The following is a 17,997-nucleotide window of genomic DNA, read 5'->3' on the forward strand; positions in this document are numbered from 1 at the left end:
GGTGGGAGGGTGGGGGTGGTAAGGGAGAGGGGGAAGAGGAGGAGGATGTAAAGAAAAGGAAAGAAACCTGTAGCAACTGTAAGTCAAATAAAGTGCTGTATTGCTCATGAAATTTTACAAACAAAAGGCAAACTTTCTGTGAACTAAAGTATATGAATATATTGAGCAAGTGATTAAGCAAGATATGAAATACTCTATGTCCTTCTTACTTGCTTTATAAAGGAGTCATTCTACCTGCTACATATTTTGTTAACTGCTGTTGAAAAATTATATGTTGTGTACAATAATGTAGACAATAATGGAATGTCATATACAGATACACATCCAATCCCATCAACCTGACAGTACGCTGCTGGTGCAGTCATATGGTTTTCAGGTTTGAGTTGTGTCTCTGAAAAGCACAGTCCTGCACTGTGCCAATTAGATGTAAAAGCTCACTTATATAGATCTGTTTTAACTCTCTAAGACTGAATTGTGTTGTACAAACATAACCAAAATGTTTCAACTTAATTATAAATGGAATCTTTCTCTACTCACTTAATTGGCTTTATCTAATTCTTATTCACCTTAACCTATTCATGTCATCATATTCAGTATCTCACACTAGGTAACACAGTCAACAATGTGTTTCTTTTAAGAGGCTTCAAAATCTAGCCCAGCTCTTAAAAATGCCCAAAATCTTTAAGTTCATAATTACCATAATTATTTTGTAATTTTTGTACAATGTTCTCTGTTACATAACAGCATTGAAAAAAACACAACAGGTGCTCATACCCTATTTTTCTTACCAAAATACTACTTTTACTTCTAACACAAGAGTATCATTTCAATTTATCTTTCAAAATCAGTGATCGCTAATATATATTTAAATTGCTACAGCATTATTTCAACACAATTTGGAAAAAAGTTTTAAATTTCTTTGAATAACCTTACTTGAATTTCTGGTGTCCAGTTATTTATACCAGGCATAACTTCTGTGTTGCAACTGTAAAAACCTGTAAAGAAAATATTTGGGGAAATCTATGTTGCACACTGAAATATAAAAATACCTTGAAAGAAACATACGTGACATTACTTGATCTGTTTTTGAGCACCGAATAATACAACAAAAATAAGACCAACATTCAAAAAACTAACATACCATCTGAAGAATACGATATATAATAACATGCAAAAGAAACACATGCTTTATGTTATTCATATTGCATTGAAAAAATGGATAGGAGAGATGGAACTCACCACTTCTAAAACACTAATTCACTACAGAATTCTTATTCTGAGTATTTCTTCCATCACCAAAAAGCAAGGCCAGAAATGTCATCATGTTGAGGAACATGAGAGAGGCTACAATGGTATGAAATGCAACAGTGCCTGTTGCTCCCCATGGAGACTGGGTAACTCATATCATCTGATGCTAAGACTAATTGTTGAGCCAAACTCCCTGACTACTTCACAGAGCCGCTTCTTGTAGAACCCACAAAACAGAAAACCCCTAACTAGTTGGTCCTGAGCAGGAAAAAGCATTCAAAGAAGTTTTTCAGCTCTGTCCAGTATATACTTAAGCAATCTTGCAGGAAGGGCAGACACCCAAAATCCACTATTACTCTGCCTAGTTTCCAATAAACAAATTATGTACAAATGAGGAAACTTTATTAAAAAGGTGTGACTAACAGAGACTTCAAAAGACAAGGAAAAAAAAGAAAGTATAATGACTAAACAGCAGGGTAAGAAAAGTTATAAACAGCAAACAGGCAATGTTGAAAATCTAAAGATAGGGCTAAATAAGCACAAAAGAAAAATCTGGCAGGACCTATAAAAATGCACAAAATAAACTAGAAAAGCAACTGTGTAGCAGCTTTTGGAAGGTATACATATTAATTGATTTTCTTTAAGAACATCAAAAGCAGAAATCTTGTTGAAGAGTCAATCAAGATATAGAGAGAACATGCAGAGATGATGACATGATAGAAGACAACATGCAGGCTTTTTGCTTCAGTGTTCACCACGGTAGTGGAGCTTTCCACAATAGTGGAAAACCAGTCCCTTGTTTATTTTCCATCAGAATACTTGTCTGTGTCTGAAGGAGATAATGAACAAATAGGCAAACAAAAAACAAGGAATCATATAAACAACAGGGAAGGCAAAAGATTCAATAGCTGACTAAATGGCATTGAACGCTAACTTACAATTACCTCGTTACCAGATGAGAGGATTCTTTAATCTTCAGGTAGTGAGGTGCTTTTATTGACTAGGACCTACTAATTTGCCTACTACACATATCTGTATTACTGGCCCATAGAAGCTATTCCAGAAAATGGAATTCATAGGCAGATGGAAAAATAAGACACTGCAGAGGAGTGCACTCTTCTAACACTTTTCTAAGTAACAGTAATGTCTCACAAGCTGTCAACAAACGCAGTGAACGCAAAGACTTAAGCTGACAGTATGGCACAATCACAAAGCAAGGAAAATACAAATGCACTTGTTGAACAAGAGTGTTGGGAGGGCAAATTGCCTACTTTAAATAACATTCTTGGAATACAACTCCAGTATGTCACATTATATGGCTACAAATACTTAAAGGACATTCTGTTCCCTCTAGTATTTTCATTGACTCTGCAACCTACAAATTAGTCATTCAGTCTAAAAATCTTTAGCAACTGGTATACTAGTAGAAAAGATCCAATTGTTACACCTGTATGAAGTAAAAAATTTGCAACAGTACAAATCAGTGAACTACAAAATGCCACACAAATGCTGTTTACCTCAGGTTTTTTTAATAAGCAACAATCCCCATAAAAGGCTTAATGACTTTTTTCTACAGGTGTATCTGACAAGATCAACACTTCAAAAATTTTTTCACTGTTACTATTGAACATTTTTTTTTTTAATCAAAACTAGCACTGTTTTGTCATTTTGCAGCCTACAATGTAGGTTAGAAAAATATGTTTTTAACTATACCAGAAGGTGGTGGAACATCTGTCAGTAAAGAGTGTACATCTTCCATTGCATCTGTATCATCAATCTGGAAAAAGGAATAATTTATAAAAATCATGTTGCTACTCCAGTCAGAAGTCTCAGAAACATATAAAAACTTTCTCATCAAGAGAACTGTATCTGGCAGCTACGCTGAGATTTAAAAAAATTACTCCATCAACCAGAACTCTGAATCTTAACTATCAGCCTATGATATGCTTAACACTTGAAAAATAGTTTATTTAATGAAATTGTATTAAAAATAAGGCAATGTGCACAGAACACACAGAAACTGCAGCAGAGAAACTGCAGTAGATAAGAATGATAAAAAGGTGATTTTTAAACAATTTTAAATGCTGAACAAGTTTCCATGTAACAACTTAAAGCTTTTTCCAGCTAAGGACCCTAGGCTACCAGAATTCTCATATGGTCTGTATTACACTGATGTGATCATTTTCTGCCTATTCCAATGACACAAAAATCTCTCCAGGACTTTAAAAACCTTGCTTAGTATGAACAGCAGAAAATCAAATAGGGAAAGGTAAATTTGGGGATTATTAGTTCTTCTTATCCAAATAACCTCTACTCTACCCAATCTTTAAAGACTTTTTTTAATTTTAGATCAGACTAAGAGCGTATCTACCTTGCTACCTTCTGTAAATATTTGTGTCATGTGTCTTTACATTTATTCTGCCTTCTTCCAAGTATTTTGGAAATTGTTTATATTTTAACCCCAGTATTAAAGGGTTCTCTGTCAGGTATTGTTTCTCCTTCTTCTCTCTCTCAAATTAAGAGGAGCAGTCTTTTTTTTTCTCCCTCAAAAAAAAAAAAAACAAAAAACAAAAACCACCCAAAAACCAAAACAGCCAGCCTTACCTCTCATAATTGTCTCCCAACATTTCTTAGCACTTCCTCACCACAGTGAATTTTTTACCACTTTTTCTTACATATTTCCAGTGAACAATGATTTCACTCTTGAAAGGTCAGATTCAGGAGCTTCACTAAAACTTTGGAATATTGTTCCTCATAGCTAATTTCTTAACAAAGACATTAGTAAGTGGCTCCACAGATCAAAAGTCCTTTTTCTATGAAGACTGAACTACCGAAACACAGGGACACATATTCTAGGACCAATAACTTCACATAATTTAAACCAGTAAATGATCGTTCTTTAAGCATCAGATCTTATTTTTCTAGATCTTTTTTTAATGTACTCTGTAGTACATGACAGTGTACTTACATTTTTCCCTTCCACACAGAGATCTCCTATCCCAAGTGCATATACTACTGTTAATACAGTAGAAAGAAGAATTCTCCAAAACTGCAAAAAGAGAGCTGAACTCTGCTTGCAGTATATAATGCAGTCCTTAACCAGAGGGTCTTTGCTTATAATGTATCAAGCTTCTTTATGAAGCAACTGGGCAGAAGTATGCCAAGTTTTTACTACTGCTGTCTCTCTTCTATTTGACAGACTTTAGAAGTGAAATGGAGGCTGGGCTTATGTTTTACTGGTATTTTCCCTAACTTGTCCAAAGGGTCTCTTGCAGTATAACAATCTCTGGGTTGTGGGCGTTTTTTATGCCTTATACAATCCTCTTCTTACAAAGGCAGACAATCCTTTTTGCATTTATTGAAGTATTTTCTGATAAGCTCATCCATTTCAATACAGTGCCTCAGAGAGCATCTGTTGTAACTTTTGAGGATAAAATTCCACTCCTGTCAGTCTACACAGACAATGATATTAAAACAAAAACCAGTGAAGACCAGCTGCAAAATTACCTGATGAAAACTGTCCTTATATCATCTTAATGTGAGAGTTAACTAGCATCAAAGTTACTTTTAGGGACTTCCCAATTTGCTTACTTTGATCCTAGCATGCCTGTAATGGACTGGAGATCAAAAATTTACTCAAAGAGCAGAAGCACCAACCAATCTCAATTTATTATACCAACCTCACCCAACCCACTATTTTTTCACTCTCTTTTCTAACCTGTTTTAAAATTAACTGCTGTTACAAGCACTCTCTCATACTCCCTATCTACAACCTTTCTTCCAGTTTATTTTCTATGAAGATAGTGATTTGTAAAGATTAACATAAAGTCTTTAATGTACCTTAGGCTGCAATTACAGGCTGTAATTTAAACTTTTCTTAGTCTAGGACAGGTATTTTTAACACCTGTATCCACAAGAAGATGATCAAAATTCTAAGCCTTCTTTAGTATTTGACTCTCTTCCTTCAAAAGTGTACAATTTTAAAATCACATCTTTGAATTCTAGTGACTAGAGAGGTAAAAGAAATCTCTGTTCTTTATCTGTAGGTATTGTTCTTGTTCTAGGTGTAGCTGTAAAAAGATCTGGAAGATATTCTCTGAAGTTGTAAGTTCCTGAACTCTGAAAAGCATCAGCTGAAATTCAGAAAAGCTTATCTTCTATGTGCTCTCTTGACAAATGCATTTTTTTGAATGCTTTGAATTACTACCACTTCCACAAACTAATAATTCTGAATATCCAATTGTCACATTAAGAGCTTTGAAACTGGAAGAATATACAAGCTTTTTCTTTGCTAAATATAAAGTGTGACAACACAGAGCCTCAATGTTTATAAAAATATATCTAAGTTCTGGATCCATCATGATTGCTGCTTGAAGTAGGCAGAAGGGCGTTGCTTAACAGCTCTTAGTTATTATTCTAGATATTGCTACATGTTCATGTATAGCAGGGCAATCTTTTTTCGGTTATTGTCCCTAGACATAATATAGCTATACTTTAAGCAAACAGAATAAGAGAGACAGTGTAAAATCCAATATCCAATACGTGAAATTTTCTACTGATGCAAAAATAGAAAATTTTATATACAATTCAAGAACTGTCTTTGGAGATAAGTAAGAAAACTTCTCTCCTTTTTTTATATATATTTCAAGAAAAGGGAAGTATGAAAATGAGTACTGAAAATATTTATCACCTCCAAGACAAAAGCATCCTTTTTCCCATGTGAAAGGTCTAGCTCTGTAACTTCATCAGAGCTTTCTGATTGAGACCTTAATAACCTGGAACGTTGTCTTGGCTCTGGAATGGGAGACCCAATGATTTCTTCAGGTAGCTCCTAAAAAAGGATATAAAAATTATCAGTTGTTCTATGTAGTTTTGAAATTATTTCAATTATAAGCAATTTGTTAACAGTTCTAAGAATCAGAACATTTAGAGAAGTACTTTGAGAAATAAATCTAAATAAATACAAACTGATTTGGATATGTGGCTTAAGAGATAGGAAAATTCCAGTAGGTTCCCAAAATATAGTGAAAAGAATCTATATCTCTACTAAAAAACAACTTACATTCTGAATGATTCAGTCAGTAGTAATTCATGGATATACATGGTATAGATCTGTTTGACTCAATGCTTTATTTTTAAGAATATAAAAGCTTTACTTACTGGAGGATTAATCTCATAAAGTTCCTTGTTTTTTGCTATAGTATCATTTATTTTCTTTTGTATGTGTGATATATGCTGCTCGTAAGTGCCATCATTTGGAGTCTTCCCAGCAATCTGAATACCACCAGGTGTTGGCAGAGCTGCTAGATACACACCTGTTGCAGACTTTTAAAAAGTCATTAAGAAAAATGACAATTACATAAGCAGGTATTTCTAATACTTTCATATAAAATTTTCCATAATGCTTATGCTATAACAGATGACACTGTGACATGCGCACTACAGTGTGATCTCTTCCCTTAATAAATGGCTCTCTCTTGTTCACTTATGAAAAACCCATTCTTTTAATAAACTCTCTCCTTCCCATGTGTCTTTTCCACAGTGGAGTTCTTAACTTGCCTAAAAGTTCCAAACAAAGTATGAATTAAAACCTGTGCCCTAGTATATTTTGCAAAGCCAAGTGATTGTTTCAAGGATTTAAAACTTCACCAAACCATTTACAGTACCACTGAAGAAGTGAAAAATCCCATTTCCGTTTAGAGAAAACGGATCATCAGTTCAGACAAAAGAACATGCAAGCAAGTCAATATTACCCAAACATCCTCTTCCACCGATGAGGAAGCAGCACATTTCCACTATTCTAACCCCACATGACAGAATAAGGTTACAAAATATAGTTAATGAACTTTTCTTGTCTATCTCCAAGACACTTCCAATCTATCATTTATTTCTGCAGTGCCATCAAAGAAGAGGCGACAGACCTCTCTCTTGTTGACAACCAACCAAAAGATTTGAGACTTAATTGACCTTCTTCGTCATGGAACTGTAATGCAACTTGATGAACAGGGATCTCTGACAGGACCTTTAAAGAACACAATTTTTCTATAATTCATTAAGCCATTAAATCATTAAGCCATTAAATCATTTAAAGTTTCTTTTCCTCTCATCCCCTTTCTAATAGTCTTGTCCTGTAGCAGACTTTCAAGAGATCTGAATCTTTTCTGTCACCAAAAGAGAGTCTGTCCTGATTTGTCAATGATTAGACACCTCATTCCATCACTTCATTTATTCTTCAAATAACTTTTTAATATCTGTAGTTACTCTGAATTTTACAACACTTGTAGGTCTTTCTGTCCTGAAAAAATACTGTAAGAAAACAAAAGAATCCCCAGATTAAAACTTTACTTACTGCTAACCCCATTAGCATATTTTCACCCACAGTGATCTGAATTCTCAGCCCAAACAAAGCATTCATTCCTCTCAGCTTAAGTTTATTCATCAGTTGGGTGTGCACTTCATATTCCATAAATGGCAAGAGATTACTGATAGATGTCGCATTTGCTTCAGCTTGAGCTTTCTTCTTTAGACGGCATAACCTGACAATACGAAACAGTACATCACATCAGCAGATGAATAGCTTTAACTGCTGAAGATTGAAAGTGATCACAGGGTATTTTGATTTTTTTTTTCTTCATTGTATAACCTAATACAATCAGTTTCCTTTAAATGTATTTTAAAATCCTGTAAAATATTAAATTCTCATCAGGAAGATCAAGGCACACTGAGGCACTGAGTCCCAATAAGTAAGATCTGATTTTCATTTTTAATAGGTAGCTGTATATTTATATGAACAATAAAAATGGGTAAAATAAAAAGTAAACTTAAAAAACAGAACAATACATAAGCTTCAACAACATTCAAAAATACTCTCTTATCAAAGCAGAATACAAAAATTACCAATACTGTATTTTTGTAAAAAGTCACATCTCCATTCTTAAAACACGCTTAATAACTGTTATCAGACAGAAACAACACGTATCACACAGGGTTACTGCCATAACAGTCTGGCAGAACCAAATAACTATGCAACAGAAAAGTTTTCTACAGATTCCAGATAACAATCTACTAGATGTTTGGCTAATATATTAACACTCCTATCATATAGCAGTGACTGTTAAAAATTTGCCCTGCTCACTTTTGTCAAAGCAAATACTGAAGACAAACAACTTCTTTTCAAGCTGTCTGATATTTGTTAAACACTCCTCTACAAAAATCGATTATTTCAAGGGACAATTACTGCAGTCCTTTTCAATTGAGCCTGAGAACTGATGAAGTGCATTCTACTAGATTGCAGCAACTGGATAAAAAAATGTCAGTTCATAAGAACTCGAGTCTGTCTTATCTGAAAATTTGTGTATTCTGCTTTTTTCATAGTAAGACCCCAAATGCAAACATTTGTTTCTGTTGCTGCAAACCTCTTGAACACTTCAAGTACAAGCACAAGAAATGACATCTACTGGTAGAACTTTTAAAATGCCTATTAATACAGTTATTCAAGGCACACTTTGGAACAAAGAAAAAAAACTGAGTGCCCTTACCAGGTCAAGCATTAACCAAAATAAAACATCTTAAAATAATAAAAGAAAGAGCATAGAAATCTCATCTCTGAACATACTGTGTTAGTCATATTCCACTCTTTGGGTTTAGCCCCATAAAATGAAATTCAAACCCCACACCACTATAATGACTGCCTACTTTCAGTGACAAATTTTAATTCAAAAAGAACACGACAACTGTACATTTTAGTGATATGAACAGATAACACTTTCTTCTAAGGACTACATTTATTACATGATCAGGAAAACACAGTAACTCATCCAGTCATAACAAGTTCACCGCAAAATCTTTCTAAATATAGCTTCAGGTCTTTTTTTCAAATTTATTTGGGGGAGGAGGGGCAGATGAGGAAATGTTTCAGGAATCATTCTAGAGGAAATAGGACATCTGCAAGTGTTCCAGAGACAGGCTGGTGACCACCATGTGACACAAAGTCAATTTCCACAATGGTGCTGAACAGAAGATTTAGTAATACAGAAAATACCAAAGGAGGGGCTCAAAACACATCTCTACAGTAGCTTCAGAAATTCTGCTCTAGCAGAAGTCAAGAGAATGATAAACACAGCATCATAATAAAAATTCAGGTGAGAAGAAACTTCAGGAGGTCTCCAGTGCAACCTCCTGTACAGCCAAAGGGGGGTCAATTCTGAGCTCAGACTATGATGCTCAGAGCTTTATCCAGTCGGATCTTCAAAACTCCCCCAAAGATGGACACTGCACAACCTTCTAGGCAATCTGCTCCACTGCCTGATTGTTCTCACAGGTAAGTAGTTTTTCCTTATATCCACTCTGAATTTCTCTTGCTCACTGTTTTTCACTCTCCCACTGCGCAGACCCTGGCTACATAGGATCCACAAACTCCTTAGAGCTATAAACAGGCTGCTATTAGGTCCCCCTGAATTCTTCCTCTCTCCAGACTGAGCAAGTCCAGCACCTGCAATTCTCTTCATATGGCTGGTGCTCCTTACTCCCTTGGTGTCCCTCCACTGAACCTGCTCTAGTTTTCTGATTCTTTCCCACTCTCAGAGCAGGACAAACTGGACAGGTATTGTATTGTGTGGTCCCATTCATTGTGGTGTAACTGGCAAACTTGAAGAGAATGCAGTCCATCATCTCCTCCACATCATTAAGATGTTCAACACAACAGGTCCCATTGCAGACTGTTATATTTGTCGTGGCCATCCAGGTAGGTTATAAACCATAAACAACTATCCTCTCAGCCCAACCATCCAACCAGTTATTTACCCATGTAGCTAACTGGCCACCCAAACATACTGTACATAGCTAACATTTTCTTCTTTCTGACTGTAAACCACATTATTCCCTTTTCCAAATTCAAAGACCACAGTATAAACTGGACATAGCCACCAATTCTACAGACATAAGTTCAGTTACAGACATCAGCACAGAATTAACACAACTGACTTAATCAGTTCACTGAGTTTCAAATGCAATAGCTGTATCTGACCACATTAGTGGTCCCAAACAGCAAGTTAAAGCATGAAAACTCTTATATCCAGGCAGACAAAATACTGCAATTCCCACAGGCATTAAAAAAATAGCAGAACATTTACCAACATGGGTAAGTTCACAGAATCATCTATGTTAGAAAAGACCTTGAAGATTATCTAGTCCAACCATTAACCTAACACTGACTGTTCTGAACTACACCATATCCCTCAGTGTTATGTCAACCTGACTCAAACATCTCCAGGGATGGGGACTCTACCACTGGGTAGTCATTGGAATGGGGCAGCACATTCCAACGCCTAACAACCTGTTCTGTAAAGAAATGCTTCCTAATATCAGGTCTAAACCTTCCATGGCATAACTTGAGGCCATTACCTCATCCTATCACTTGTTACTTGGTTAAAGAGACCCATCAAGTTACCAGATGTTCATCATGGGACATGACATAACACAAGGGGAAGAGAAGGCTGTCCTTCTCCTGTACCCCAATAGACTGTCATTAACTCCTAGCAATTTAATATACAAAATCTAAGGTTTGATGACTGGAATTTAGCAACAGGAATTCTTTCAAAGATCTCCAAATTTTAATAAGAAAATATTTTGATAGATACCTGGCTTGAATAAGACATCCCTTCCCAATAACTATTGCCTCTACAGGAAGATCAATTGTAGTGAAAAGGACATCAGGAACTTTTTGCTTTCTGCAGTTGTAACAATAAGTGAGGTGAGCAGGGAATGGCATGTTCAATTCATCATATGGTATATGGCAAAATCCACAACCTGGTGGTGAAGCTTCTTCAATCCTAAAAATACATTACGAAGAGCATACTTAAAACATCTGCACCTTATTAACAATGATCAATACATGCACATATGTATAAACACTTAAAGATACCTATTTAAATCATACACTGCAGCTATACTCTGCTCCATTATACCAATGTGACAAGTATTGAATTTTATGAATTAGAAGAATAAAATTAGGCTACATGCTACTAGTTACAATGCTGTAAATAAAACTTGAATTGAAATTTGTTATGTGGGGATCAAGAAAAACTACATACAATGACCAATGATTTATATAAACCTAAAACATCACTGAGCTGGCTTTAGACACTGTGAATTCTAAATGCAGTCCATGGTACAACAGCTGTACAGAGAATCTGCTGTGCCAAATGCAATGAAAAGTCTCTTTTACGTTGTGACCAAAAACCTACACAAACCTAATGAGCAGAACATAAATAACAAACCAACCATCCTACTGAGCAGCAGTACAATATATATTAACATTGTAAGAAGAATAGCAAGATTATTTCCTAAGTTATTAGTTAAAACTTGTTATTCACTTAGAACAATTAGACCTACTCCCCCATAAGAAATATCCAGGAATGACCACTATAAAGGAAAGCATAAGCAAACTGCACCATTGCAAATTTATTCTGTTTCACATAAACTATTCTCAGTGAATTTTGAAGAGATGATTAAGCAAATCTGACAGATTTGAAACATAACTTATCACAGACTTTGGCAAATATATTTTGTCTCAAACATGGGCTTTGTCCATTTAGTTGTTTCATCTTCCTTTGGCATTTCTCATCTATGCCAAGACTCTTAGTAGCAACAAAACATGTATTTTGATAAAAATGCAATTTTCTTCATATTATGAACATGACATTTCTTCCTTTCCATCATATAGTGAATACAGAAACAAGTATTTTTGTTCTGGCTACAGTTTTCAAAAGTCTACCTACACAAGAAGAAAATGGCCTCTTGCTAACAAAGTATAGTAAATAATACTATCTTGGCAGGGTTATGGAAAAAGTAATGCAAGTGCTAAGGTGTAATAAACAGCCTTACTTACAACTACAATAATCCCTTGAAATATTTGATTACTATCCTGACAAACACATAATAAATTACCAAAATGCATTAGTTAATCTATTTATTTTTTCCAAAAAATAACTGCCAATACTCGTTCCTCAAATTTTATTTACAAGATCAGAACCAAAGGGACGCTTCATGTATTTCCTTCAGTTTCATGATTTTGTTCATAAATTTTAACTAAAACATATACCTTTTGCAAAAATTTGGCATCATCTTTGTTTTACAATCACGCTATTTTATCTCCCATACAGCTCTTAAATAGTATATATAGAACATATATACACATAATACAGCCACAACAGTTTTTGGCTTACATTAATTTATCATACATCTGTCAATTTTTATAGTGTGATATAAAGCTGATAAAAGATACCTGAAGAGTGGCAAAGAAAAAAACTGAGTTATGATCTGTGGTTAGTAGTCAAATGTGTTACCTTATTCAGACTGTTAGAAATAAAAACAGAATATCTAATTTGGTGCAGAGTTCCATTACTTCTGTTGATGTTGTTGTTAGTGAAAAGCAGTAAAGTGGTTGGTCCCGCATCCTGCACTGTAACACTGTAACCTACCCTAATAGAGAAGAACTATCTTGGCTCTGGGGAAAAAAATCAACCTCTCCCTTCTCTGACCCTATGGAAAAGAAGCCAGGCTGCCATGACAACCTTTGTTCCAAACAGCCTTCCATGGTGCCATCCTGAAGAAACCTAGGGTTCAGTACAGCTGCTGTGCCAGACGCGGACAAAATACAGACCTCTTCACTATAAGAGAAAAGAATTACAACAAAGTGAATTCCTACTACTTGGTGCTACTTTTATTTAAAACTATTAGATTAAAAGGCTCAATAAATTCAATGTAACTACTAATATTGTGTATTTGTGCAATTTTATCCATTAAATCCCACAAACAATCCTCTTCTGGATATTTAAACCATTGTATAAGTAAGAGATTCAGGACTGAACAGAAAGACTAAAGAGCTTTTCTTTATATCATAAATAACATGCTGTAACATCACAAAGGCTAATCAGGTTTAAACATGGTTTTCAATACTACAGTTAATAAAGCAGTGAAATCCAACCAACCAACAAAAGCAAAGAAAAATCTTTTTTTTTTTTTAAAAGGCACAATTTTTACCAAAGTAAAATGGAAGTTGAGAGCCTCACCACCTTATAAACATTCACTGTCAAAATGAAGTTACAACACAACACTGACAAGGGGGCTTCTTGGAGTGTAAAATTACCAAAACAATAAAATTTGACCATGAACAACCACAATAATGGTACATCTAGCATGTAAAGTAATCAACCATATTAATGACTTAGCAGTTAAAGCTCTCAGAAGCGCAAGCTATGATCACAGAGCTTTTAGTATTTCTGAAATTGTTAAATAAGAAATGAATCTCTAACATTCAATACTTAAAATACTATATTGGAAAATATGGATAAAAGCTTTCCCACATTTTCTAGAATGATGCATGCATGGTTTTTATTTGTTGTTTCTCTTCTCAGAGTAATTTTTCATATACAACATGTCTGGCAGACCAGCACTTACAGACAGAGCCTTGCTCTTTAAGCATGGAATAAAACTGAAGTGGCAAGTAAGCATAAGAACTCTAATAAAATATTTTATCAATGATTACATTAAATTCCTTAAGAAAAACTGAAGTGTGAAATAACCCAGTAACTGACTGTCTATCTATGTACATTCTTTCCTCAGTTAAGGTAGCAAAAAAACCATAAAAATATTCACACTTTTTACAAGGAGACTGACAGCCAAAGGAGTAAATCTTCCATTTTTAGTACAAGTTCATCCCTCAGCAATGGAAACTTGCACACTGCAATTCTGACGTAAATATGGTCTTTAATACACCAAGCAAGACAGGACATAAACAAACAAGACAGCATAAGGAATACAAACCATGCCTTGTCTGTAAAGTAAGTTCTCCTGTTTTACTACTTCACTAGCACAAGCATTTGACTTCCAAAAACTGTCTTCAAGTTTTGTGAAAGATCAAGATATTAGGTTTTTTTTGGGTTTGGGGTTTTTTTACCTGCAGTGAAGCAATAAATGTGAAGGAGCAACAGATGTGAAGCAATCAGTGCTGTGGCTTCAGACTGATCATTTCTGGTTATCTTGCTACTTTACCAACAGATGGTGTGCACTCATGAAAACACTGTATAACTGTATTTCTTTCTTCATCATATCAATTGCAAAGTAAAATGAAACTTTTTCAACTTCTTTCTTTAAAAAAAAGCAAATCTTTATTGCTTTTTCTTTAAAAGTATTTAGGCAAAATCAACTTGACAGAAAGTTCAGATGTCCAAGTTTGCTTCAGCTACTTTCCTAAAACAATTCAAAAGAACCAGTGAGCCAGAGTACTTTTCTGTTTGGTATCGGTCAGACACACTTGGCCCCAGGAGGAGCTCTTCATAGATTACTTTCCAGAGCTAGAAAGAGACACAACCTTTCCTGGGCCAGAGAGAAGGACAAGTAATTAGATAAATCCAAAATTATTTCTCCCACTCTCCCAAGCCTCTCATGAAGTTTGTTATAAAGCCATCAAAATACACAAGATTGGAATTTTCTTAGCCAAAGGGAATACAGTAAGACACTGGAATTCTGGCCTGAATAGCATGCAGGGCTATGAATTCAACGTCAGAAAGACTACTGCAGAGCTGCAGTTTAGTATATTAAACACTACTGTAGTACTGAAAGACAAAAATAATTACATATATTTTTCAGAAAGAAATACAGAACGTTTACACCTAAAGTATTCTAAATTGATCAGGCAGCATATTCTCCTTTAACTCACAATTAATATATTCCTAGTAAAGAACCTGTGCCTTAAATTTGAGGTTTACCATCTAAGTACTGGTCTGCCAGTTGTTACCCAACAATGAAACTGCAAGACATATACTTTTAGAAACAGTCTTAGCTATTTAGCTAGATTAGATTTAGAAAACTTCATAGATAAATTAATATTATTACCACAAAGGCAAACATGTAGGTTTGGAATTTAAAAAAAAAAATAAAATAATTGTAATGTTCATTACAAAAAACAGAACCCAATAAAAACCCAACTGAAAATATATTATTAAAAAAATTCTCAGAAAGTTACTTTAACAAACTCTCTGAAGTAGGTATACTAGACTTAGTACCAACAACTGTGTTGAAATAGTTAACCATTTTTAATCCACTGAAGATGAAATAAGTTTTCTGTGGCATTTTGAAAATCAAATCATCATCATGATTTACCAAATGCTAGTTGATTCACTGTAGCCCACTACAGCATGACAACCCAATGCCTTGGCATGGGATTTTATTTCTTGTCTGATTTCTGCCCACCATGCATCTCGTGTCTCTGGTTCATCTGAAAGACAAAGTATAAATCAGTTCACTATTCTGGACTACATCAACATAAAGTTTCATGCAATTAATCTGAAAAGTTCATATTCAAGTGTTTTACTGTATCTGGACACTTTTTATTTCCTAGTTATTGCAGTTCAAGCAAACACTAATGGGGCTTTTTCACTATATTTTTGTTTATCACCCATGTGAACAGGTTCTCACTATATTTTTGTTTATCACCCATGTGATCAAGTTCTGTCAGAATACTGCAGTCTTGTTGTTGTCCATGACAGATAACACCCAAATACTGTAGATAGCGTTCCAATCTCCACCCACTTGAAGACCATACTGTCAGTTTCCAACAACACGAGAGCAGCACATAACTTGCACCAAAGCATCACAGATACTCTGTAATACTGAAAAACTAACAGCAATAGTATTGAAACAGTATTTATTGTAATAAAGTAATATTTTGCTTTGGTATACAGTTGACATCTTTGAGATAACCTCTGTGGTTCTTCCTACTGTAAGCAGTTCTCTTTACCAGATTTTAAAAATATTTGTTCAATGCTCTATCACTAATCACACAGCTCTGTGGTCCTTATTTCAGCAATTCTAACCTTGAGAAGCCACAGGTATTTGAAACTACTTCTACATCAATAACATTAAGAATTACAAGATGTATGTTGACTACCTATCTGTTGATGCCTTTTTTCCTCTATATCCTGGAAACCACACCTTCCCCACCCTGTCCCCATACAGATTCTAATTAGCTTTACTGACTTTGAGGTTATATGTTAAACTGTATCCTACCCACTTTTCTCGAATATTACATTAAAAATGCAAAAAAAGAGTGCTACTTTAATGTTTATGCAATCCATTTATTTAAACTGTTCAGCCATTAGTTTCCCAGAACTAAAGCTCATCTCACAAGCTCTTTATATAAGAAGTCCACGAGTATTGCCATTTACAATTAGTTTGCCAACTGTTTCTTCTTTCAAAATGGCTTACCTGTACCAATGAACTTAGTTGAAAATTATGTTAATTGTTGATACATAAAATAAGGGGAAAAACAGTAACAAACAACAAGCACTCAGATGCTACAAAGGTTCTGAGTAGGTAAGACTCTTATACAATTTCCATGAAATAACTGAACTTTACAGATACAAACATCTAGCTATTGAGATCTCCTTGGTGAATATAATAATTTAAAAACCTGAGATTCACTAGGAATCAATTTTGTACTATCTGGAATATTTATAAATATAGTGTATGATAACCTATTATCGTACACTGAGTTCTCTGACAACGTGACAAACAAAAATGAAAGATGCAGCTATACGCATATTTTGAAAATTACCGAAACAAAAATATTCTACAGCAAGATGTATTCATTCATGAATTTACCTCATCTTTTCATATTAAACCAGTCTTTCTGCTTTCTAAAATTAAACTAATTGTCATTATCTAATTTTAAAAATAGTACAGAGCTATGTATATTCAACTATACCTAACTTTAAATGTTAATGCTTGTGTAACTCATAGCACTGACTAACAGCAGCCTTGGGTGTCCACACTGAAGCTTATCCAACTAAGAAAACAGTGAACAGAAAAAACCCCTTACTTCTTAGGAAGGTTCTCCGCAATCAAAACAAAAATACACATATTGAGACACAAAAGAGACTAAGGATTTTCATGAACCATATCAATCACGTTTCGCTGTATGTGAGTTCACCTTCAGCCGATTTCAATGAATTACTAGTAGAATCTTGAAGCATAGCACCTCCCTGTCTCTCAGCCTAAAAACACTGTTTAAACACTTTCACTGACTGGAACAATCAAATGCTTGAGAGGATATACCGTAATCCTGACTCACATGGTTGGAATACCTGCTAGCAAGGTCTCACACTTTTCAGCTTTCAAAAGCTGAGAATCATGCAGAAATAACTCATCACATCATAGGGCTGGAGTTCAGAGGCTCAACTATGAGAACAATTTGTGGTACACAAAGGAAAGTGAGAGGTGAATTGTTTTCTCTTTTGCATCTGCATCTCTGCCTGAACAGAGGCTGTGACTGCTGCCACCAGTTAATGGCAATAGTGGTAGGTGAATGGAGCAACTTTGGAAATGCATTTTAAGACAAAGGCTACAACATCTGACAAAATGGAGAGCTGTAAGGGAGATGTGAGACCACAAGCACCTTCTGTAAATGTTATCACTAACTCTTTATGGTGGAATGGACATGGATTTTGGAAGCAATTCCTCCTTCCCCATCCAATCACAGTGAAGGAGATTGCTTATCAATTCTCTCTAGAACAGAAAAGTTTAAGTAGGAGAAAAAGAGGTTCACTGACTATGCAGGACAATCCTTGCTCATTTACACTTGATCACAGGCAGCTGGCTATAAATATTGACTGGACAGCTACACATATTTTTTTACTTCACAGAAAAACACCTGCAAAGGAGAAGTAAACTTTTTCTAGACATAAAGAC

The 17,997-nt window shown here is 34.9% G+C and overlaps 1 protein-coding gene across 16 annotated transcripts in view; it reads right to left on the reverse strand.

Moving 5' to 3' along the window:
- Positions 1 to 17,997, reverse strand: part of C2CD5 (C2 calcium dependent domain containing 5) — a 72,159-nt gene that overhangs the window by 11,729 nt on the left and 42,433 nt on the right. For 9 of the 16 annotated variants that reach the window (XM_026865444.1, XM_026865435.1, XM_026865320.1 and 6 more), the window contains 8 exons: positions 15,412 to 15,526; positions 12,729 to 12,917; positions 10,887 to 11,078; positions 7,598 to 7,784; positions 6,409 to 6,573; positions 5,939 to 6,079; positions 2,962 to 3,025; positions 934 to 995 (listed from right to left, as the gene is read on the reverse strand). In XM_026865444.1, coding sequence (XP_026721245.1) covers positions 934 to 995; positions 2,962 to 3,025; positions 5,939 to 6,079; positions 6,409 to 6,573; positions 7,598 to 7,784; positions 10,887 to 11,078; positions 12,729 to 12,917; positions 15,412 to 15,526 — 1,115 coding nt within the window. The remainder of the gene's footprint in view (positions 1 to 933; positions 996 to 2,961; positions 3,026 to 5,938; positions 6,080 to 6,408; positions 6,574 to 7,597; positions 7,785 to 10,886; positions 11,079 to 12,728; positions 12,918 to 15,411; positions 15,527 to 17,997) is intronic. The other 7 variants (XM_026865356.1, XM_026865378.1, XM_026865407.1 and 4 more) reach the window with 2 other exon arrangements.

Source organism: Athene cunicularia (genome assembly GCF_003259725.1).
Source record: "Athene cunicularia isolate RWA chromosome 1 unlocalized genomic scaffold, athCun1 chr1_part2, whole genome shotgun sequence".
NCBI classification, from domain to species: Eukaryota; Metazoa; Chordata; class Aves; order Strigiformes; family Strigidae; genus Athene; species Athene cunicularia.